Source organism: Triturus cristatus, chromosome 11 (assembly GCF_964204655.1).
Source record: "Triturus cristatus chromosome 11, aTriCri1.1, whole genome shotgun sequence".
Lineage (NCBI taxonomy): Eukaryota > Metazoa > Chordata > Amphibia > Caudata > Salamandridae > Triturus > Triturus cristatus.
This window is the reverse complement of record NC_140594.1, coordinates 695,286,325-695,311,214: the sequence shown is the minus strand read 5'-3', so window position 1 is coordinate 695,311,214 and position 24,890 is coordinate 695,286,325. Positions and strand designations below refer to the sequence as shown.

Here is a 24,890-nt window from a genome sequence, read left to right as displayed (position 1 = left end):
GAGTGGGGTGGATTTAATTGTTGTGGGCTAGATGGATTGGATTGAGTGGGGGGACTGAACTGGGATGGTGCAGATTGGATTGGGGTAGAGTGGAGTGGATTGGAGTAGGGTGGGGTGATTGGAATGCAGTGGAGTGGTGTGGATTGCAGTAAGTGGACTGCATGAAGTGGATTAGATTGGAATGAGGTGGGGTAGGTAGCGTGGACTGGGTTGGGATGAACTGTAGTGGAGTGGAGTAGATTAGATTTACAGTGGGGTGGATTGGGGTGGTTTGAATTGAGGCGGATTGGATTGGGGTGGGATTAAGAGGGGTGAGGTGAACTGGATTGAGGTGAATTAAAGTTGATTGGATTGGGGTGAGATGGATTGATTGGGATGAGGTAGATTAGATTGGATTGGGGTGGATTGGATTGAATTAAAGTGGGGTGGAGTGGGGCTGATTGGAGTGGGTGGACTGTTTTGAATTAGAGTGGAGCAGATTGGAGTAGGGCAGATTGTTTTGTGTTGGGGTGGATTGGAGTGGGGTGCGTGGGGAGGGAGTGGGGAGGATTGGTTTGGAGTGGGGTAGTTTGAATTGGAGTGGGAAGAGTTGGATTGGTGTGTGGTGGATTGGATTGGATTGCAGTAAATTGGATTGGGCTAGATTGCATTGGTGTGTGGTGGATTGAAGCAGGGTGGAGTGGAGTAGATTAGATTTACAGTGGGGTGGATTGGATTGGGGTGGTTTGGATTGATGTGGATTGGATCGGGGAGGGGTCAAGTGGTGTGAGGTGTCAAGCTTCATCATTTGAGCGTGCCCCTCATCGGGCCGGCACTGCAATGCCCGATGGGCACCCACAAGGGGCTCTTTGGTGGAGTTCTTTTTTTGACAAAGCTGTTAGGTGAGTGAGGGTGTGTGGGCTGTGGTAAGTGGTGTGGTGAAGTGATAGAAGTGATTTAAAATAGGTTCTGAGATGCTCTGTTTTATTAAACTTTATTGATGTGGCTCTCTAGCCTAAATAAAAACTGTGTATCTCCTATGGGATATAATGGTCCTATAGAGCTTGCGTACTATAAAAATGTAGTCAACATGTTTCTTTCCTCATCCAGCCCCTAAGGGGTCTCTTGGCAATTTATCAGGACCGAGAAGAATTATTTTTCTAATTATCTTACACTACTGCAAGGCTAGTCCTTCCAAGTGTACAGGTTGATAGAGTAACCAGCCGTGCTGTGGTTTACAAGGATTTTTTTCTCCTTTTAATTTTTGTGCGACCCAATAGGTATTGGGTCATGAGCTGACGAGAATGCTTTCAGAGCAAGTCGCTCACTCACGACTTGTGGTGGCGTGGTGAGAAGCACTTCACCTACCCTGACTCTGTCTCCTGTGAGACATATATCCTACTGGTGGTTGCCAGTAGTTAGTTATAGTTAGGATCATGTTTCCAGCATTTTTTTCACCTGCCTATCTCTTTGGCACAAGCTGACGAAACTTCACAAAAATTTTCGAAAAAGTGCCACTGTGATTCTTGTTGTGCATGGAACGTTTCAGGGCTATCCGTCAAGTGGGGCCCAAAAAAAAGGCCAGTCAAAGAACTTGCATTCCCATGGTAATTCCCATAGGAATATTCGATCAACTACAGCCTTAACAACTGAACAGGATTACACCGAATTCAGCAGGAAGGAGGCGGTTGGTCCAGAAAGTGACCTTTTTGTGAATTGGTGTAAATCCATTCAGTAGTTTTGGGGATATTATAGAAATTTTTAAAAATGTATATTTAGGAACACGAAGGCTCCGAGAATCCTCCTGCTCTTGTGCTGAGATCTGCTTGGCTGCCAATAATTCAACCAGGAAGTGTTGGCAGCCATCTTGGTACTAGGCTTCTGGCAAGTGCCACAAAAAAGGTTAAAAAAAATAGAAGAGGGCAGGATATGAATACACTGACCCCACCAGGGCAAAAAAATATTATTTTTTTTTGCTGAAAATATGCACGGGTTCATGAGCCGACGGTAAAAATAAAAACAAATGTGGTCACATGGGGGTGTGAGTGGGTGTTTGAGTGGTTTTGTGGATGAGGTCATCAGTTATGTCATTTGAGATGTAATCAGTGATATCATCAGTGATGCCAGTGACCATGTCATGAGTGATGTGATGTGATGTGTGAGGTCTTGAGCAGTGCATTGTGCAGGCATAATTTATAGTTAGCTCAGGTAAATATAACCATTAGTTTTTAATAGAATATATATATATATATATATATATATATATATAGAGAGAGAGAGAGAGAGAGAGAGAGAGAGAGAGAGAGAGAGAGAACCCTAATCAAAATAATATTCTCAAACAATGTAATTTTGTTGGCTTTCTGGAAACACAAAAATGTAATTTCATTAGCACTGTCCTTTTTACATCTGTGAATAAAAACAGTATAATGTAACAGGGATGCACTTGGCAGAAAAAGCCTACATACATGAACTTGTTGAAACAATAGTGGGAATCCTCTATTTTTAGCATCCCAGCTGTGTTTTAAAATATGGTTTCTAAAGTAATTTAGGAGTTTTTCTGTGCTCACACCATCATCATCTTTCCCACTAGAATCAATTCTGCAGCGTGGCATTATACATTAATCATTTGTTACTTAATTTCTAGCCAGGAAGCACTTTAATATTCAAAACATCCTGCCCTAGAAAGAGATACAAAATAGTTGAGAATATTATAGTTCTAGAGTCATCTCTTACCCTAAAAACACCAGAATGCAAAGGTGATTATGCTTGTATATTGAAAGACACCATTTCATAGCGATAGAATGATTACCTCCTTTCACTTCATTTAAATTACATTTAAATACACATTTTTATAAATGCCTGCTATAGCTAAAAGCCCTTTCCGTAGTCCATTACTTGAAGATATTAATGACACCAAAATGTGCACATCTTTATAGACTTTGCATAGCAACCAACAAGTGGAAAAACAGTTGTTAACTTATGCCAGGTGCCAGGAGGTTGACCCAGATACTTACTGGTAATCTTCATTACTCAGAGTCCCGTCTTCCTGTCACAGTCCAACAGCATGAGCAGCGTTCCCGAAGGACAGAAAGATATTGCTTAGCCCTATGAAAAAAACGGTTTCCCTAAGATGGCTGCTAAACACACGTAATGCAAAAAAGGAGGAATCAGGAGTGACCACATCCTGCTATAACATGTACAAGTTCAAAAACACAGAAACTGTCAATCACCTCAAATGATGAGAGGGAGGGTATCAGGACTGTGACAGGAAGGGCTGGACTTGGATTTATGAAGATCACCGGTAAGTCACTGTGTCACTACTTCCTCGTCTGTCTTCCTATCCCAAGCCACATAGCATGAACCAATGTCCAAGCTTGATGCAATTTATCAGAACGCCCTCAGATACATAACCAAAGGCGAGCCAGACATGAGAATTTGATGAAAAACCTGTAAAACTTTCATGAAAAAAAAAACATGAACATAAATGTACTGGTCTTGAGCAGCTGACAAAACGTAAGTACCAAATTCAGTGGATGTCTCCACCCAATCTAACTGCAGTCTATAATTAGATGTCAAGGTATAAGGCAAAGCCCAGGTGACTGCGCATCAGATGTCCTTTTGAGATGCTCCCTTAAAAATTGCCCATGAGGAAGACATACCTCTCATAGATCTTCCCTAAAAGAAAGAAGGCGGATTGAATTGGATGATTCATAAGTTACTGCAATTGATAGCTTAATTGATCTTGAGAGGGTGGAGCACGTAGGAAAGAAGACCCCTCCCCACAAGCCCATAGGTGATAAAGAGGGAGTCCACTTTCTTGAGTGGTTTTGTCGTTTTAAGATAGTCCTAAACAGCCCAATGAACATCAACAGTTTGGAATTGCTCTTCTTATGAGAAAGGGTTGGTGAACAAGACTGGCAGAACAATGTCTTCCTCACAATTAAACTTAGAAGGAAAATCGAGAAGGAAAATGGGGTAAGGCCTGAAGAGAACTCTATCTTGACATAGCTTAAGAAAGGCTGGAGAACCTAATAAAGCCCCAATCTCCCCAATTCTTCACCGTTATCATATGGGGATGAAATGAAACACCTTGGCTGAAATAAATATAAGGTCTGTTGCCTGCAGACATTTGAAAGACAGATATATTAAGTACTGCAGCACCAAGGGGGCATTTTAGGCTGAAACAGAGAAATTACCTATAGGCTGCTGAAAGAAGGGAGTACATGTCCCAGCGGAAGGATCAAACCTTGAGAATTAGGTTTATTATCCAATCGAGGTGATGTGATGGAAAGTAACTTTGAAGATTGAGTTTAAAATGCTACATATCAACTGACATTTTCTCCTAACTACAAAGTTTCTTTAACCCCTGTTTTTTTCTCGATTAATATTGTTTTTAAAAGTAAACAAAGATTTTATTACCATATCAAACAATTCCAATCCCCATTGTGCACAGACTGCAGCCAATGCGTGTGCTGGGGTTCGCCCCTGCTGATTGGATGCTACACAGTTGGGATGCAGCAAGAGCCACTGGTTGGTTGGGCAATAAACTATAGAGTCAGGAAGGCATGACTTGCTCACCAAAGCAGCAGAGACTCATCAATCAGAGGAAATCGTAATCTTTCCTGTTATGTACATTAACCATTAAGATTGCCATGTATGTCTTATAAAGCAAATTTGATACACGCCATGATTTTTTTCTTATTTCATACAAGCGATAGTTTGCGAAACACTGAATTGTCAGACTTCAGACCATTCATAATCTACATAAATTACAAGCAAACTTGATAAATCATCTAAGCACCATTGGTGCTTTATTCACATACCAGTGGTACAGTTAGATCTATTATTCACATACCAGTGGTACAGTTAGATCTATTATTCACATACTAGCGGTACAGTTAGGTGTATTATTCACATATCAGCTGTACAGTTGGATCTATTGTTCACATACTAGTGGCACAGTTGGATCTATTATTCACATACTAGTGGTACAGTTAGGTGTATTATTCACATACCAGCGGTACAGTTGGATCTATTATTCACATACTAGTGGTACAGTTAGGTGTATTATTCACATACCAGCTGTACAGTTGGATCTATTATTGACATACCAGCGGTACAGTTGGATCCATTATTCACATACTAGCGGTACAGTTAGGTGTATTATTCACATACCAGCTGTTCAGTTGGATCTATTATTCACATACCAGCTGTACATACCAGCGGTACAGTCGGATCTATTATTCACATACTAGCGGTACAGTTAGGTGTATTATTCACATACCAGCGGTACAGTTGGATCTATTATTCACATAGCAGCTGTACATACCAGCGGTACAGTCGGATCTATTATTCACATACTAGCGGTACAGTTAGGTGTATTATTCAAATACCAGCGATACAGTTGGATCTATTATTCACATACCAGCGGTACAGTCGGATCTATTATTCACATACTAGCGGTACAGTTAGGTGTATTATTCACATACCAGCTGTACAGTTGGATCTATTATTCACATAGCAGCTGTACATACCAGCGGTACAGTCGGATCTATTATTCACATACTAGCGGTACAGTTAGGTGTATTATTCACATACCAGCGGTACAGTTGGATCTATTATTCACATACCAGCGGTACAGTCGGATCTATTATTCACATACTAGCGGTACAGTTAGGTGTATTATTCACATACCAGCGGTACAGTTGGATCTATTATTCACATACCAGCGGTACAGTCGGATCTATTATTCACATACTAGCGGTACAGTTAGGTGTATTATTCACATACCAGCTGTACAGTTGGATCTATTATTCACATAGCAGCTGTACATACTAGTGGTACAGTTAGGTGTATTATTCACATACCAGCGGTACAGTTGGATCTATTATTCACATACTAGCGGTACAGTTGGATCTATTTTTGAAGCTACCACTAATTCATTGGAATTGCTTGCTGGTTCCACTCGTGAAATTGGTGCTGCTCACAAGTGCAGCATTTCAGTGTATTCGAGTAGCGCTAGCATTGTTGGTGGTTCATGCTTTGTACAACAGATGCAGTTGGTGTGGTTTCTACGCATAGGTGGTTGTGTATGAAAGTGCTCCAGTTAGGGTGGAGACCGATGCTGGCACCAAAGGTACTGTTGGTGCTGCTTGGTGTTACTACATGAGTCACTTTTGGTGTTTGGTGGTACGTGTGTAAGTTGGTGTATGCAGGCAGCACATATCCTGCATGTGGCGTTTCTAGGCATAGTTGATTACATTTACCCACAGGTGCTGTTGGTGGTGGTGCTGTTACCTCACACAGAGTAAGTAAGCTGTGTGTGCAAGCGCCACATATCCTGCAAGTGGTGTTTCAGGGCCTAGTTGATTAAATATAGCCACAGGTGCTGTTGCTGGTGGTGCTGTTGCCGCACACAAGGCTCGTGCTGTTCGCCGGTAGGTAGGTGCAGTTTCTTGAGCACATCAGCAGGAGTTTGTGCAGGTACCACAGACACGCGCAGTGCGATGTTTGGCGGCCTACATTAACACATTACTTTGGATGGGCTAAATAATTTGCAGTCGTGCTGCGGTAGATTAATCATCTCTAGAGTTTGGGATGGCTGAAAAACAGGACTGGAGAGATGGTGATAAATGGCGGGATGATTAGCTCGAGCGCGCCTTTTCCAGGTCGGAGCAGCGCCTGCTCTTGACAGCGCTGCTGTTAATTACGGGAAGTTCACGGCGCACATTTGTCTTCCATTTTGGCTGTTTCTCCTGCTTGGCTCACATCCTTCCCGCCGTAATCCGGAGGCGGCTCTGAACATCTGCTTGCTGACCCTACCCCAGGGGTCGAGGACAGTGTGTGTGTGTGTGTGGGGGGGGGGGGGTAGGGGCTCTGCCGCCTTGAACTGCTCGTGCAGCCTAGGTCCCACCTCCCACGGGTTCAAAGAGCCGGCCGACACTTGGGTGACTGCACTGTTTCCAAATCCAGTCACACATCATCACCCAAAGTGGCTCGTTCGAGCCCCACCCCAGCCCTCGCAGTTCAGGGCTCCTGGCGACGCGTGAAAAGGTCAAGCAGGCTGAACTCCAGAGAAGGATTAGCCCTCAGTGGATGGGCGCATTAATGAAAGTCGGGGAGGGGCGGGGGCTCAAAGACGGAAACTCGGGGTTTAGCTAATGATGTACGGATAATAAGCTACAGACCTTGTCAGCTCTCTGAATCCCCTTTCGCAGTCATACGTAGTAAGAGCCTCGTGGGACATCCGACTCTGCCCTTCTAGGCCTTTCAGGAGCACTGGACTTTGTAGTTTCCCCCCGCCTCCCAGTCACCTGTTACCCGGTCCACGCTGCAGTGCAACCTGATGGTGAACCCCTTGTCTCCGCGGTATTCTAGCAGGAGAACCCCTGTGCTTTCCCAGGGGTTAAGAGGGGAGATAGGAGAGGCAGCCCAGATGAAGGCCAGCCAGGGATGGGAAATGGTGAAGAAGGAGGGAAGGTGTAGCAGAGGCAATTGGAAGTAGAGTATTGTCACTTACTCTTTGCTACACAACCCCCTGAGTATGTAATATGGAGTTATGCACTATGAAGGTCTTTTTGTAAAAATGAGACATGCTCCCCCGGCACCTTGTAACCTAAACCTACCAGCGCACAATGCTGCCACATGCTGTCTCCTAGTATGAAAATACATCTGTTATCTCTCAGTGCGGCCCCATCTTCTCTAAGCCATACGCATTATGTGTCTGTCTCTATCTTCATGGGTAGTAAGAGTGTGCCATTCCTGGTGCAAACGTTTGCTTTTTGGTGGGTGCTTTTCCTGTATTTGTCGAGGGGCTTCCTGCTGCACCCAGTCCCGCTGTTCTGAATTTCACTATGCTGTGCTTTCTGGGTGCAACTGAACACACTTTGATTTTGTGCTATACGTTACACGATGCCTGACCAATCTCTTTGGCCATTATCATTCCTCCAGTTCCCACCAGGTAGTTGAACTTACATTTTCTTTGGGTGTCTTGAACACCTGCATTATTTCACCAGGCACACTAACTCTTTATGCTCACAACAAACAACGATGGGGCCAAGGGCGAGTGCCTTAACGTAGGGGCATGTCACCCATCAGATGCTGTGGTATACCATCCACCCCTCAAGGTCGACAAGAAGTAAAGGATGTTTGCACATTTATAACCCTGCAGAGCGCTTCCCTCACAGTCAGGGGAGTGGGCTAAGGTCGGCAGCAGAGGTAGGGAGCGGGAATCGGCCAAGAAGAAAAATGCAAAGCAGCACAGACATGTAGCAAAATCTATAGATTAGTCAAAGAACAAAGAGAAGATCTTGAGTTTACTCCAGAAACGCACCCGGTTCTGTACTTCGCATAAGAGCAATGACAGAGGGCTCCATGGGATGGGGGCGTGCACCAAGAACTTCTTTATGGAATTCTGGTACTGAGAGCCGGGCAGTCTGCTAGGTTTATCAATAGTAGACCCATTGTCATGGCACCGTTAGAGGTCATGTCTTTCTGTGGTTTTCTTTCATTTCTTCAGGAAATAGAGGTTGATAAACACATTTTTACTTACAATTCAGTTACTCTCTGTCTACTGTGTAAATGCTGTTGACCTCTCAAGGTTGTTATAATGGATAGGATCTGTAGTACTGCTTTGTTTTTTTTGTTCACCTGCTCCTCTGATGACTGAGACCCTCAGTCCTTACATCTTTAAGACAGATTTGACTAGATACAAATATCTTCCACTCAGCCTATACACTGTTCGATCACAAAGAATGTCCAAATACTTCTCCCCTGGCAGACAAGTTTGCTGTGGCCTCTTCCACAGTTGCTGAGGGAGGTTTCACTGTTCACACGATTATTTAGAAGTTAGCCTATTAAATGAGTCATATAGGGGGACCTGCTTCTGCTTGTGCATGGCTCACACTCAGGTTACCCAACTCCTTTCAGACTAACACCCCGAAGTGGCAGCAGTGAGGTGCTATGACCACAGGATGCCCACAAAATCTAGACTATACTTGGCTGGGTAGTCAATAGTCTACCATTATCTATACTGAGCATACTTTCTTGGCATAATTTCCTCTTCAGCTAGTTTATCATCTGAAAATGCTTCCAACATTCTGCTCTCTTGTCACACTCTTTTGAAACTTAGAAACTCTGAGGTTAGTTTTGCAAACCTCAGATGGTATTCTGTAGCTGATTTTGCTGATACAGGCTTGCTGTTATTTTACTTAGGGTTGGACGCTTATTCCAATTCAGGTTTGGCTTTTGTTAGGCCGAAAGTTGGCTGCTTTTGTCAACACAAGTTTGGTTCATATTGCCATCTTATGTTTGGATGTATGATGGAACCACGCAAGCCATTATATAATCATAATTGTTAAAGAAATCTATGTATAAATATAAACATGTGTGTGTATATGTATATATATATATATATATATATATATATATATATATATATATATATATATATATATATATATATACATATACACACACATGTTTATATTTATACATAGATTTCTTTAAAAATTATGATTATATAATGGCAATAAATTATGTTGAGCAAGGCGGAACCCACTGGAGGGTATGAATTTTTCAAGTGTAAACTACGTGTCCCAGAGACCACTCTTGTTGAACACGCCCATTTGGGGGCGGAACCTACTAAAGGACTGACAAATGGAGGGCTGTTTTCACTTGCATAATCTGCCTGCTAACATCGCTGAGCCCGTGACCAAGGAGCAGGAGCTCCGAAACACGTAGGGCATTGAAAACGAACGAGCACATTGATGTCCGGTTGAGGTGAATAAAGGATTGCTGTTAAAGATACGGAATCCGCCGGTTCTTTCAAGTGTCATCCTTGAAGGGGGAAACCTTGCTGGTGAATATATATATATATATATATATATATATATATATATATATATATATATATATATATATATATATATATATATATATATATATATATATATATATATATATATATATATATATATATATATATATATATATATATATATATATATATATATATATATATATATATATATATATATTCACCAGCAAGGTTTCCCCCTTCAAGGATGACACTTGAAAGAACCGGCGGATTCCGTATCTTTAACAGCAATCCTTTATTCACCTCAACCGGACATCAATGTGCTCGTTCGTTTTCAATGCCCTACGTGTTTCGGAGCTCCTGCTCCTTGGTCACGGGCTCAGCGATGTTAGCAGGCAGATTATGCAAGTGAAAACAGCCCTCCATTTGTCAGTCCTTTAGTAGGTTCCGCCCCCAAATGGGCGTGTTCAACAAGAGTGGTCTCTGGGACACGTAGTTTACACTTGAAAAATTCATACCCTCCAGTGGGTTCCGCCTTGCTCAACATAATTTATTGCCATTTAAAAGCTCTCCAGTGAGCTACAAGTACATGATTCCGGCGATTTAAAAACCAGTCCATATATGTCCATATATATGTGCGATCAAGTCCCCTGTGAGGGACGAAACGCGTCATGGCTACTGTGATCTGTTGCGAGCAAAAATAAAATAGCCAGCAGAACGAACTACTGTGGTCCGTGCTCTTTTTTTTGCGATGAGAAGTGAGCGAGATGAGAAGGAGTTTTCTGGATATATATATATTTATATTTTAAATATATAATTTAAAAAACATCAATATATATATATATACATACACATGCATACACCCTTGCCACCCCATAATCCATACCCACCCTAAAAATACCCTTACTACCCATAAACCCATACCTGCCCTAAACACTGAAAATAAACTTGCCAACCCAAAACCCATACCCACCTGAAACACCAGTTACCACTCAAAAGCCCATAGACACCCAAAACCCTAAATACCCCTTACCACCCAAAAAGCCATACTCACCATAAACCATGAATCCCAAAATCTTCCCTTGCCACCCATAACCCATACCTACCCTAAACTCTTAAAACCCCTAGCCACCCAAAAACCCATTCCCACGAAACCCTAAAAATAACCTTGCCACCCAAAAATCCATACCCACCTTGAACCCTAAAAATACCCTTGCCACCTAAAAACCCATACCCACTCTAAACCCACAAATTTTCCTTGCCACCCCAAAACCCATACCAACCCTAAAAAACCCTTAGCACCCAAAAACCCATATCCTCCCTAAACCGTAAAAATACCCTTGCCACCCAAAAACCCATACCCACCCTAAACCCTAAAATTAACCTTGCCACCCAAAATCCCAAACCTTCCCTAAACCATAAAATTCCACGCAAAACCCCAAATTAAAAAAATATCCTTACTACCCAAAAACCCAAACCCACCCTAAACCCTAAAAATTCACTTACCATACAATACCCCAAACCCTAAATTTTCCTACAGCCCAAAAACCCATATACTCTTATCCACCCTAAACCCTAAAACAACCTTTTCCTAATATCTATCTATCTATCTATCTATCTATCTATCTATCTATCTATCTATCTATCTATCTATCTATCTATCTATCTATCTATCTATCTATCTATCTATCTATCTATCTATCTATCTATCTATCTATCTATCTATCTATCTATCTATCAAAAAACATACAACACTTAAAGCTTACCGTTTCAATATTTTACAACAAATATGCCTTTACTATTGATGCCTTTACATCGAAATTCGTTGTAATGTCATCGTTGTCAAATCTAAGCCTGGGCGGAGTTCGCGGAACTCTGCGAAGTGCAAAAAAAACCTCTGCCACGCTACGTGGGTCTCTGCAAGCGGCAGGATGAGTTAGATAAATGCTGTTTGCGGTGCTTTTCAGCGCCGGATGTTTGTCCACACTGTGCAATCATCGCAAACGGCACCATGCACAGCGCAAGTGGGCGCTGCTTCCTTTCTGCCACTCGAGTAGACTTTTTAGTCGAGCGGCAGTTTTCTCAACGCGAATGGGCGGTTTCTCAATGTGAGCGGTCGCAGGCGTACGCAACCACTGGCAATGAGAAATCTGACCACCCGTGTTGAGAAATCTCGCTGGAAGGTTGATTTTCTACACTCACGCTCGCCAACTTGATGTTGACGATCGCGAATCAGGAAAAATCTCGCCGGGAGGTGGATTTTCCTCGATTGCACTCGCCAACTTGCCGTTGACGAGTGCAAGCAAGGGAAAAAACACAGAGCAGAGATTTTCAGAACTCCGCGAGCTCCGCTTAACGTGGAGTGCAGAAAACGCAAACTCCGTGAGCAGAATGTAGTTCACTGCCCAGACTTAGTAAAATCTTGTGTGGTAAATACATAGTGGTAGGGTTACCTGCGTGGTAAAGGCATGGGGGTTCTGGCTCTGTGGTAAAGGTTGTTTCCCCTTAGGTTTGGACATTTTTGTCAAGTTTTGTTCACTTTCTCTTACTGAGAGTTGGTTAGCTCTTATACTTAAGCAATCAGCCCTCCCTGCTGAATGTATTTTTTGCCAGTTCTTCCGACTACCTTTTTACAAGTTCATCTGACTGTGACTTGTAAAGTTCTTCTCACAATTCACCCACTATTGCTTCTCAGGATTTGTGATGTTCAGATGTTCTCACATCCGCTGGATTAGGACTGCCCTGTAGGTGATGGAAGCTTGGCCCACTCAGCTGAAAGTGTGCTGCATAGTATTGTATTGTTTGGCCAAGCCTTCTGGCTTTGTATTAGCCACTTATGTTGCCTAATGACGTTTGTCTGACTGTGGTTTAAGTACAGATACGCTGTTCACTTATGAGAGTAATGTCTGGCTTCTTATCTCGCTGCAAAAGGCAGTTATATTGACTGTTGTTCAATGGAAATCTCTGATGGCTAAATCTTGACCAGTTCTGCTGCTGAGCGCTGGTTGTCCAATTATTGTGCATTTTTTTTGTTGTCATTGTGCTTTGCTTCCTGATGTTTTACCAGTTCTGAACTTTGATGCTGCTCCATGAGAATTGGCAAGTTACACTAACCCACGTTCTTCCAGGCCTGCTGGCTGGGATTTTCTTGTAGCTTAAATGTTTGTTTTTCAAGATTGCTTTCTTCTGAGTTTTAAATTGAATCAACATGGTAGATAGCCCTCAGCACAATGAAAAGAAATTAACCACAACAATGAAAACATAATCACGCAGAGTGATAAAATATGTATAATTCTAATTTAGACATCACAATAAAAAAACAAAGAAACTTCATAGCAACAGGAGTAACCTGAGGGATGCATCCATTCTTGAATCACAGACAAAAAGGGTTGCTGTTGACTGCAGTCATGCTGCCGTCACATCGCTCAGTGGCAGTGCTTCCTGTCAGAAAATACTTTGGTATTTGAACCAGGGTATTTGCAGCTTTAACTTCTGTTCCATCCTGGGTACTGTACTACCCCCTGCCACTTCTTTTTGATAATATAGTTGGGTCATTTTCTGGTTTTGTGGACTCCAGGTCGCCAACGTTTTACAAAACACTGGATTGTCTACACCTCATCGAACACGATTGGTCAATACAGATGGTACCCACATGAGAATACCACACTAAAGTTGGAGTAGTACTATGTAGATTATGAGCTATAGTAAGACAGTCGTCTGATCTCGCTGATTGATTTGACCAATATAATGCCATCTTTTTTTGAGAGAGTGCAGGTGCAGTACAGAGCTCAATTTCTACACAGTACAATGTCCTAATAAACTAAAATGTTGTAGTGCAGCAGTGAAATCTATCTGCTATGCTGCCAGTCGTTGATATCAAATGACACAGCACACAGTACTCCAGAAAAGAGCAGTAAAATTATAAAATTTTGTTTTACGTTCGGAAAGAATAGCAGAGATTACACCCATGAACATCGAGTTGTCAAAATTTCAGGCATAGTGGAACTGACATCATATCTCTTTGACCATTGGTAGCATCAAAGAAATGGGACACTTTTCCTAAATTAATCCCCCCATAACCTCCTATTTGCTTCTGAGAGGCTGGAGGAGTAAAAAGAGAGGGATTTAAATCAATCAATCATTCAATCAAACTTGATTTGTAGAGTGCAGCTAATCGCCCGTGAGGGTATCCAGGTGCTGTAATTCTGCGGCAATCAGTTGAAGACCCAGGTCTTGAGTCCCTTTCTGAATTCCTTGAGGGAGGATGCTGTTCGGAGGTGAAAGGGAAGGCTGTTCCAGATTTTGACACCGAGATAGGAGAAGGAGTGGCCTCCACTGTAGCTTCAGCAGATGCGTGAGGGAGTTTGAGTGAGAGCAAAGGATATGGAGCGTAGGTGTATGGCTGGTTGGTGGAAGTTCAGGCAAAGGTTGATGTATGCTGTTCCTTGGTCATCGAGTGCCTTGTAGGCGTGCGTCAGCATCTTGAATTGCCACCGTTCCTTGAAGGGTAGCCAGTGGAGGTTCCTGAGATGGAGGGGTATTGTGGGTCCGCTTGGGGAGGTTGAGGATGAGTCTGGCGGCTCAGCTCTGAATCATGTGGAATCATGTGGCTCCTTATGAGCTGGGTGGTGATTCCTGCATAGGCCTGGGGCGGTGAATTCCACTCCATTCGTGGGGCGTTCTGCACACAGCGCGGAGCAGAGTTTTTTCCTCCCTTGAGCTCGCCCACATTAAGTTGCAGAGCAAGGAAAATACAACACTAGATCACCTCCCAGTGAGATTTCTCTACGCGGGAGGTCACGGCTGGTCGTGACCGCTTGCAGTGAGAAATCATCCATTCGCATTGAGGAAGCTGCTGCTCGAGTAGAAAGTCTACTCGAGTGGCAGAAAGAAGTAGTGCCCTCTTGCGCTGCGCATGGTGCCGTTCGCACTGATTTTCCAGTGCAGGACAAACACCCAACGTTAAAAATCAGCGAGCACAGCACGGCCTAACGCACTCTGCCCCTTGCGGAATTCCGTGTAGTGCTGCAGAGTTTTTGTGTCACTTTGTGGAGTTCCGCGTAATGAACTCTGCCCGGGCCTATTTTTGCATAGAGTGCATTGCTGTAGTCTAGTCATCTAGTGACTAGGGCTTTGGTGATGGTTTTTCTGGTGTCTATAGGGAGCCATCTGTAGATCTATTGGAGCATGTGGAGGGTCTGGAAGCAGGCAAAAGAGACTGCGTCAATCTGGTGTTTCATGGTGAGTTTGCTGTCCAGTAGGATGTCATGGTTGCGGGCGTTGTCTGTCAGTGTGGTCCAAGTTGGGTGGCTGCCAGGTGTCACTCCATGGGGAGGTGTTGTTTCCAAAGATCAGCACCTCAGTCTTGTCTGTGTTAAGCTTCAGGCAGGTGGTCTTCATCCAGTCAGCAACACTCGTCATGCAGTTGTGGAAGTTGGTACTGGTGGTGGCGGGGGTCTTCTGAGAGCGATAGGAGAACCTCGGTGTCCTCTACATAGGGGATGATGTTAAGGCTGTGGTTTCTGACAATATTAGCCTACGCATCATGTAGGTGTTAAACAGGATGGGGCTGAGGAATGAATCTTGCAGGATGCCACAGATGTTGCTCTTGTGTTCGGATGTGAAGGGAGGTAGACAGATTCTCTGTGTTTGTCGTGTAAGAACAGAGGTTATCCAGTTGAGGGCATCTCCCTGAATCCCGATGTGACGGAGTCTCTTGATGAGGGTGTGGTAGGATACTGTGTCGAAAGTTGTTGAGAGGTCGAGCAGTATCAAGGCTGCTGTGTCTCCTCGGTCGAGGAGGGTTCTGATGTTGTTGGTGGCAGTGATCAGGGTGGTCTCAGTGCTGTGGTTTGCGCAGAAGCTAGTCTAGGCGGTGTCCAGCAGAGAGATGGGGCAGTAGTTCTCGTTAAATTGGGCTATTAACGGCCTTGTTGACGCTGCCACTGACCCCATGTGCACTGAGGTAAGGGATAGCAAGGACAATGTCAAAGGTACCAAAAGGCAAGCTCAGGAGCAGCGGTAGCCCAATGGCTACCACAAATTGACATTCTTTATTTGTATCCAGTTAGATTTTCTAAATACAAAAGATGATTTATTTAAATGACCACACATGTACTGTTTGTGATTTAGTCCACTCACTGCCCAATTGTTATGGCTTTTACTTTGCATATGTACTTGTTGGAAAATTAACCACACCTCTCTTGCAATTGTATGGAGTGGGACGGGTATTGGTAATGGGCTAATCAAATTATAATGATCTCCAGGATTATTGTAGTGAATGTGTACACTTGTATACCTATGAGTAAATCCGGTTACCCATTTATAAAACATTTCTAGGGGATCCTCTTGAAACTTGCACGTTCTTGGGCATTTATTCAACTAATATATAAACAATGCCTGTTGATTTCCATTCTATCTTGGAACCGCGTATTGGTATGTTGAATAGGGTATGTTCATTTTAGTTGGCGTTTGTAATCGACCAATAGAATTTCATTTGTCTTCTCCAGTAAACATACGCAGTCCAACGCCTGAGGTAATCTACACACCACAACTAGTTTTCGTGTGAGCTATTTCAAGCTCGTCTCCTGGAATATCCACCTGTTTGGTGCACTATGCTGCTACTTGCGTGTGCCGCCCTATGCTCAAGCTTACACTCGTGATGTACATTATATTACAATGTAAGGCTTGTGTTAGGTAAGGAGGAGTCTTACTGAAAGGGACAGTTGGAGCATTGGGGGCCAAATAGGGGAAAGGCTAGGGTTGATTTAGGATTCTAATAGTAATATTTTCAAAGCTGTAAAATAGTGAGCAACTGGGGGGCAAGGTAAGAAACACTAGTCTGCCCCGAAATAAATACGCTTCAACTTTCCTATTGGTTTCTGAACACGTGCGTGGAGAACAATGACATTTGAGAATAAAAAGAGATTCATTCCAAAGGCAAGAATCTGTCAGGAAAGTCATGTCTCTAAAAATAAGACAATCCTCTGAATACACCATCATTCTGACAGAGACAAAAGAGGGACTAGGGCAGGAAACGCGCAATGGGAAGGACAGTAGAGAAAGCTGCACAAGACAATGTGTGGAGCGGAGCCAGCTTCCTGGCGCTCATTGTTCTGCAGGACACCTGGCTGTTCCAGCTGCCTCCTCTTCATGCCAGGCAGGGTGTGGAGAGCCTGCGTAGAGTCCTCCATTGCTGCACGGAATAGAGATCTGGGCCCTGACGCAGCTCGTCAGCCTAGCAGCAGGACACAGCCAGGGACAATGGCACGAGCGCAAGAATAAATTGTCCCAGGACACAAGCAGTTGTGGTATCAGAATTCAGTACAACATATCACAAACATTTCAGAGTTATAATGAGGTATTAGCAGAGCCATGTTCTGCGGCCATCTGGACTATCTGATCACCTCTTACCATGTCACCTGTGAGTTATGTAAGGTAGAATCCACCACATTGTTTAACGTATCGCACTTCAAAATGGGGGTGCCCAGTCCGCAGGCAACCATGGAGCACCAACCCGTGGCACAGAGGCCCACAAGATCCGTTCTCTATGCGACCCTTTTTGGAGATGAACCTGAGCAAGCAGGCCGGCACTTAATTTTATGCTCTGTCTGATCTCTCGCAATGCAGAGGGCTGTGGTTGGAGCACCATGTATACTTTGTGACCAGCCACGTGAGTGCCCCTCGCCAAACCACAACTGGGATAAAATAAAATCTGAATCATGGTATGCCACTTGTGATCAGTTTCAACCATGAACCTACCCTATACCACCCTATGCGTGAAAACTAAACTAGACAGAGAATTGCCTCAATGAAGGGGACCCAAGATGAGGCTCACTATGAGGGTAAATTAGAACAACTTGATTAGTTCCAGACACAAATCAGCCTTATCTTGAACATATGTCCCATTCGAAGCCCTAAACAATAGGAAGTGTGTGTGGGAAACAGCAGGCTGCCTGCCGGATTGGAACCCAACATGGAGAGAGGATGTAGGGCCGAGGAGCCTGAATGGCAGGGCTGTGGCTGGAAGGTCAGGCTTCAGGAGGCCGAAAATGGCCTGCCCTGAAAGTGACACCCCACAAGGATCAAACCCCGGTAAATGCTCAACCCAAAGGGGGCTTCTGACACCGCCATTTCCTGCCACCGAGTGCATGGTCCTCCATGCTGGATGGTTGTCTTCCCAGAGGCAGCTCACCGTGGTTTTTAGACAACTGTCACTCGATGTAGTGCATCCGAGCTACAATGTAACTTTCATTTGAGGGTCAGTGCACTTTGGTTAAGGGGCAGCTCTCCGCTTGGGTAGAACGCAATTCAGCTATGAAACAGCTCTTAGCAGGACCAGAGAGTAATCTGGCTGTGACATAGCTCTCGGAGGATGTAGTGTGCACTCCAGAAGTAAAGACAACTCTTAGTTGAAGTAGAGTGTGAGATGGTATGTAGAATGTACTGCAGCTATGCAGTTATGCTCCCAGCTGAGGTAGATGGCACTCCAACTATGAGGCTGCTCTTGGGCAAACTAGAGTGCACTCTGGCTATGCATAGATCGAAGGAATACAGTGGGCTCCTGCTATGGTACGGTTCTTAGGAACACACTCTACCAAAGCTATAAAGCGTCACTCAGCAGGGGTGTAGTCATGAGACAGTTTCCCTCAGCAGAGGGAGTGTACACTCTGGCCAAGAGAAGGTTCCTCAGCAGAGTGTGTGCCTGGCTATGAGATAACTCACACTGAAGGTAGCAAAGCTTTCAACATGCTAGAGTCGTACAATTAACTCCATTATCTCCGTGTTGATCATCAGTCAGGGTTTAGGCCTCTGAGGGAATTACCTCCACCCCAGTTTACCTGGCACAAGAGCTCCTGCCCACCTTGGATGCAGACAAGAAAACAGTCACTCAGCAGCATGAAACACCTTTAAATATGAAATGTTGAAAAAACATCCTCTGTGCCCCGGGGTACCTTGTGTAATACGGCCTCAGGAGGATTTTAACTTCAGCTAATCACACCTTCATACAAGAATTACCGAACATCATGGTAATCCTAAACATACTCAGATTCTGAAATATGATCAAAAAGTGGGAGAGTTGTGGAAGCAAGAAGACCCCCAGCTCGAGACTACTGGCATACATAAAGGATCGATTGAGTGTTGAGTTGAGACTAGAAGACAATAAGACCTAACAACGGGACAGGTGGAAGACAGACTATAGGTCCCAGACAAAAGGCAATAGGCACAAGACAAGAACTTACTAAGACAGGGCCAGTGCCAGAAAGACCTGGATGAGTATGGAAAGGGCTACGACTACAGGAGAACCTGAAGGCATTAAATATAGAGAAAAGAGCCTCATACATAGGATCAAATTACACAAACACAGTGTGACCTGTGTGAGTGGGAAGATTTGCACTGGGGGCCATAGGCAAGGGATATGTGAATGGGCAGAAAGTTATCTGGGATATCAGTTAGGTGAGTGAGAAGGCATAGACATGAGTAATACTGGAACATAGCCATCAGAAGCAACCAGAGAGGGACAATGTGACTCAAAATAGATGTGCGTAAACAGGCAGCTGAGTCGCAAGTGATCCAAGGGCCCTAATGCATGGAAGGAACATGGGCAGCCATACCTCCCAGCTGCATCGTAAAAGCCATAACAGGGGTGCAGTGATGTCCTCTGGTGCCTGGGCCTCTGTACCATTGCACCTCTGCAGTAACGATGGCTACTCCCCAGGAAATGAAGTGTTCGAAAACAGAGCAGATAGGAAAACATAGGCACAGGACAGTAAATAGCAAATCAAGAAAACACAGACACCAAGTACAAGATGACAAAGACAAGGAGAAAAAGAGAAGTGGATTGGATATAAGCTAACGTGAAACACGCACGAAGGACAAAGACCCACCATGAGACAACTTAAGTGCACCGGCGGTGTGCTCCAGTGCCAAACAAAGCCTCCCAAAGGACATGTTAAGCTTTCCTGTGGATGGGATACATGGTGCTGTCTTACCATGAGAGACACCCCCTTGGCAGGGAGACATGTCCTCTTCTATTAAAAGAGACGCCTGTTTCAGAGAGACAGTGTCATATATGAATAATGTCTCCAGCTATACATAATATGGCTGTTGCAAGTCACTGATGAGGTCTATGGCCATAGAGAGGCACAAGGCAGCAGAGGGGGGACCTTTATAAGGACTGGGAACTCTGAGGTGACTTAGATGTACAGGTGGAGTATATTATCCCATATAATATGTGGAATCCAGATAGCCAAATCAGGTGCATAAGTCAACAGCTGCTGTTGAGTCTACTCCAAGCTTAAAGTTCTCCTGACACTTGTCATTGTCACCTTTTCAGAGCTCACAAGATGTAGTCACAGAGCCTTTGCGTTCCCCACCTTTGTCCTGCGGAGGTCCTAGCTATTGTTGTGGAGTCGTAGTGGGCACCGACAGGCATGGGGAGGGCCTTGAGAATAACCGATTCATGACTACTCCCTCCAAACAGCTAAGAATTATGCGCGGCTTGCCCATTTCCCACCGGTGATTGGCAGGCCTGCACGCTGTGTCCCGTATGTCGCAGGGGTAGCAATGGAGGCCGGGTGTGGGGACGCAGGCGGCAGTGGTGAAACTGTAAGTGCCACCAGACAGTCCTTGACAGGTCTCATTCGTACGCGCATGAGGTCAATCATAGTGAAGGTGGAGAGCCCAAAATGCACTCTTGGTAAAGACATAATTTTCTTGATGCAGGTACATTCATACAATTATTACACTCTCTCTGTTCCTGAACAGTGGTAGCTACCAAAGTGTTTAGGAACCCGGAAAGCATTAATGCTAGTGTTGAATACAAGCCCCAGCTAGGCCCGCAAGAGACAAAGGTTCGCTCTTCTGTAACGCAATCTACAAGGAAGTTGGCACGGAAACTGCAAAGTACAAGACAACGTTTATTAACCCTTAAGGGTGGTCCTACAGTCCACACAACACTCTTCAGTATTGCAAGGAGTAGCACAAAGAACTTACATACACAGTCCCCTTATATACACAACAGAGGGGCTCATGGGTGGGTGGATAGCACATGAAGTCAAAGAACATTACCATTTAGGGTCATTCTCGATTCTAAATCAATACATGGGCGGAGCTAACACACTCCGTGAGCCCGCGAAAACACATGGTCAAGCAGAACTAATTATAACAGACGTGGTCAGTTCTGGGCATGCGCCAAATGGACAAGAGGACTATTTATAAACTGTTGCTAGGCAGATTACAAGAGCAACTAACACAGAGGTCGGACTCTCCTCATGGCGAACACGTGGCAGCACGTCAATACAAAATGGAGTCCAGACTTCGGCCAACATACTGAAGAGGACACGATAAAGGGAAACATTAATGTTTTCAGTGAATGCTTAATCACGATCTGCCTTAATTTACAACAGACGACCCTTTCAGCATTTACTGAAGACATCCGGCTTCCAGGAATAATCATCGTATATATCAATTATCATCATTCCTTTAACCTCTTTAGCTAGACCCTTCTGGCGAGCAACTTCGGCAATAGCTTTCTTGTCTGGAATGCAGAATGAAATGCATACAGAACAGCATAATGGTCCACATTGAATACACATACAGAGAAAAAACAGAATTGCTATGATAATACAGAGGCCAGTTAGAACCTTCCAACCCCAGGCAGTAACCAACGCCCAAAACCATCCAGAAAAGGACCATGTGCCGTTTTCCGTGTGGATTTCGGCGGCTACTTTATGCAACTTATTGATGGCGCTATAAACGGATGGCGTATGATCAGGGATAAACACACAACAGCTACTTCCTATAATTTTACAAGCTCCTCCTCGATCAGCTAACATCACATCTAATACCATACGATTCTGCAATGCAACTATTCTGGTGATTTGTAGTTCTTCCGTAAGATTCCCAAGAGCAGCAGCGGTCTGATTAGTCACAGCTTCCACCACTCTCGTTAATCTTCGGATCTTTCTACTATTCAAAGCAGCTCCGACAAAGAAGAACAGTCCCAAGTTGAAATCAATATACTGTTGCAAGCTAGTGTCCGTCTGATCTACTTCATTAATTGATAAAGTACGTTTATATCTGTTTACAGTCACATTATTCAGCAATTTCAGATCTTTGTGATACGATGCAGGTGCTAGGAATACAGGGGGTAATAGGAATGATACATAGCATACCCCAGACCACCCAGCTGGCAAACGGTAATAACCTTTATTTCCACACACAAAATAGGTATTATGGGATGCTAGGAAGGTGCTGTTGTTTAGCCCGTCAATATTTAATACCTTTATACAATCACTGACACCAACAGGAATAAAACCCACACTCTGGACACATAGGTCCGCTTGGGCTTGTGCCACTTGGATTACAAACTTATCCTTCCCCATAGTGTCTCTAGTGTTTGTGAAGATATAGGGAATGGATTCATTGTCCGGTCGGTACTCTTCCCATTCCCAAATTGTTCCATTCGCTTGTGGGTATCCACTTCTGTCCTGATGACATTCTTTATTAAGTCTGAACAGCAATCGTCCCACTGTTGGTTTCCGGGTTGCAAACAGCAAAGTGTACCATGCTCTACAAGAGCCATTGTGAGAGAAAGGAAGTGGTATGAATGGCGTACCTCCTTTCTTCTGATGAGCTGGCATCATCCCACATATCCAACAGTTCGTAGCGTTCGTAGCAACGTGGGTATGATGCAGCATCTGGATAAAAGTGTTGTTCAAATAGGACTGTCGATGCTTCAACTCCTGATATGGCAATGTGTAAAAGTAGTGCTCCGCAGGCACTGGAGTCGTCAACACAAGTGTCTCTCGGGCTGGAGTGGCCTCCTCCACAAACCATGTTGTTATGCCAACAATAGCTATTGTTAGCATGAACCCCAACGCACAAAGTATTTTCTTCTTCTCCATGTCAAAGGAAACAATACCCTAATAACTTCCTGAAACTAAAAGTCTGTCAGAACTCTTCCCCTTGGGCAGCGGTTGATTTCTTCACCAACGGGCCAAGACGGGTGTCGCTACACTAATGCAGGGCTGATCCCCCCCCCTTGCCACAGCGGCTCTCCGTTTCACTAACCCAAGGGCCGTTCTGACAGTATGTCCCGGTACTAAAGATCTCACTTCCTTGGTCGCAGATGATATCGTCTTCCTCCAGAAGTCGTGTGGTCCGAAAAGAGCTCCTCAGTTTCGTTTGGCTTTGCAGCACGGCCTGTCTCTGCTGCCAGGACTTCTCGTTGATCGGTCAGCACGGCAGTCTCCACCAATCCGGGCGGCACCTTCCGACAGTGCAGGGAATGGATCCAGTTCTTCTTGTTCGAGACTCGTACTGCCGTCCTCGTCGCAAGAAGAACTTGCTCAGGTCCGGTCCATCGGGGCTCCAGACTATTCGACCTGTCGAAGACCTTGATCATCACCTGGTCTCCGGGCCGCAGACCATGTCCTTCGCCAGTAGACCGATCAGGGAGCGCCTCTCGGACCTGTTGATGAATAGAAACCAAGTTATCCGTTAACTGTGCCAGATAATCACTCATCATCACACAAGGTACATCATACACAGCCTTAGGCCTTGGTGGACCCCAAATGTTCATTGGTCGTCCAAATACAACCTCGTAGGGCGTAAGGCCGGTTCGAGAGTGTGGCACCGACCTAATTGACAATAATGCCAGTGGTAAGGCGTCTGGCCAAGTCAAAGATGTTGAAGCTTGAATTTTGGCAATCTTAAGCTTCAGTGTACCATTATACTTCTCGACCAGTCCTGCAGACTGAGGGTGGAACACGGCATGGAACTTCTGAGTGATGCCTAGGCCCTTCAAGACATACTTTATAACATCCGCTACAAAGTGAGGGCCATTATCACTCCACAGAAGCCTACAGACGCCATATCGGGGGAAAAACTCTTTCAGTAATAGCTTCGCTGTAGTCATCGCAGTATTGTCTTTCGCAGGGTACGCCTCAACCCATTTACTAAAGGCGCACACCACTACTAGAACATACTTCAAATTATTACAGCGCTCAAGCTGGATGTAATCCATCTGCAGAACCTCAAAGGGTGCAGTGGGCGTCGCAAATCCTCCTGCTGGAGTTCGCGTGCCTTTCCCTGGGTTATACTTCAGACAGACCATACAGGTCTGTACCACCCTCTTTGCTGTGCTAGCAATCTCTGGATGCTCCCAGACTTGGGTAAGCAATTTCACAATTGCGGAAGCTCCGACATGTGCTAGCCCATGTGCCATTTGAACCATAGGTTGTACGAAAGCCGTGGGTAACTTCCATCTATCCATCTGTTTATTTCTCCAACAACCCTCGTCATCCAACTCTCCCTCGCTAGCCCATTGCTCCCGCTCCTTTTCAGAAGCGGTCCTTTGTATTTCTCGCACTTCTTCCTTTGCATCACGCCATCTCTCCATCTGTGATTTCACTACATACATGGCAGTAGCACCAGGCTGCATCGCAGTCTCCCGTGCCACTCGGTCTGCTAACGCATTCCCTTCTCCAACTTTATCAACTACTTTCCTATGGGCGCTACATTTAACAATAGCAATTTTCTTCGGGTACGTCAATGCAGTTAAAAGATTATGAACTAACTCCCCATGCATTATCTGTACCCCATGTGACGTTAGAAACCCTCTCTCCTTCCAGAGTATGCCGAAATCGTGCGCTACTCCGAAGGCATAGCGGCTGTCTGTGTAAACATTCACACACAATCCTGTACTGAGCTCACATGCTCGTGTTAACGCTATTAGTTCTGCTGCTTGAGCTGACTTCTGTGGTATGCGTGCTGTCTCCACTATCGTTTGTAACGTGGTAATTGCATACGCTGCTGAAGTCGTACCATCTGGTAGCTTCAGACATGACCCATCTACCCATAGTTCTCCATCTACCTCTGAAAAGGGCGTATCCTGGAGATCGATACGACCCTTTGTCTGTTCCTCAGTCACAAGAATACAATCATGCGTTTTCTGCGCCTCCGGCTGGGTCTCGGGGTATGGCAACAATGTGGCCGGGTTTAATGTCACGCACCTTTTCAACGTAATATGAGGAGCCAAAAGCGTCAACTCATATCCCGTTAAACGGGCACTGGTCAAATGCTGCGTCTT

General features: G+C 44.6%; 2 protein-coding genes across 2 annotated transcripts in view; one reads left to right on the top strand and one right to left on the bottom strand.

Annotated features, from left to right (window-relative positions):
• Positions 1–24,890, top strand: part of LOC146785328 (ephrin type-B receptor 1) — a 793,299-nt gene that overhangs the window by 49,490 nt on the left and 718,919 nt on the right. The window lies entirely within an intron of this gene.
• Positions 1–24,890, bottom strand: part of LOC146785330 (uncharacterized) — a 47,593-nt gene that overhangs the window by 18,572 nt on the left and 4,131 nt on the right. The window contains exon 2 of the mRNA XM_085635117.1: positions 21,526–23,270. Within this exon, the coding sequence (XP_085491243.1) occupies positions 21,526–22,704 (1,179 nt within the window). The 5' untranslated portion in view covers positions 22,705–23,270. The remainder of the gene's footprint in view (positions 1–21,525; positions 23,271–24,890) is intronic.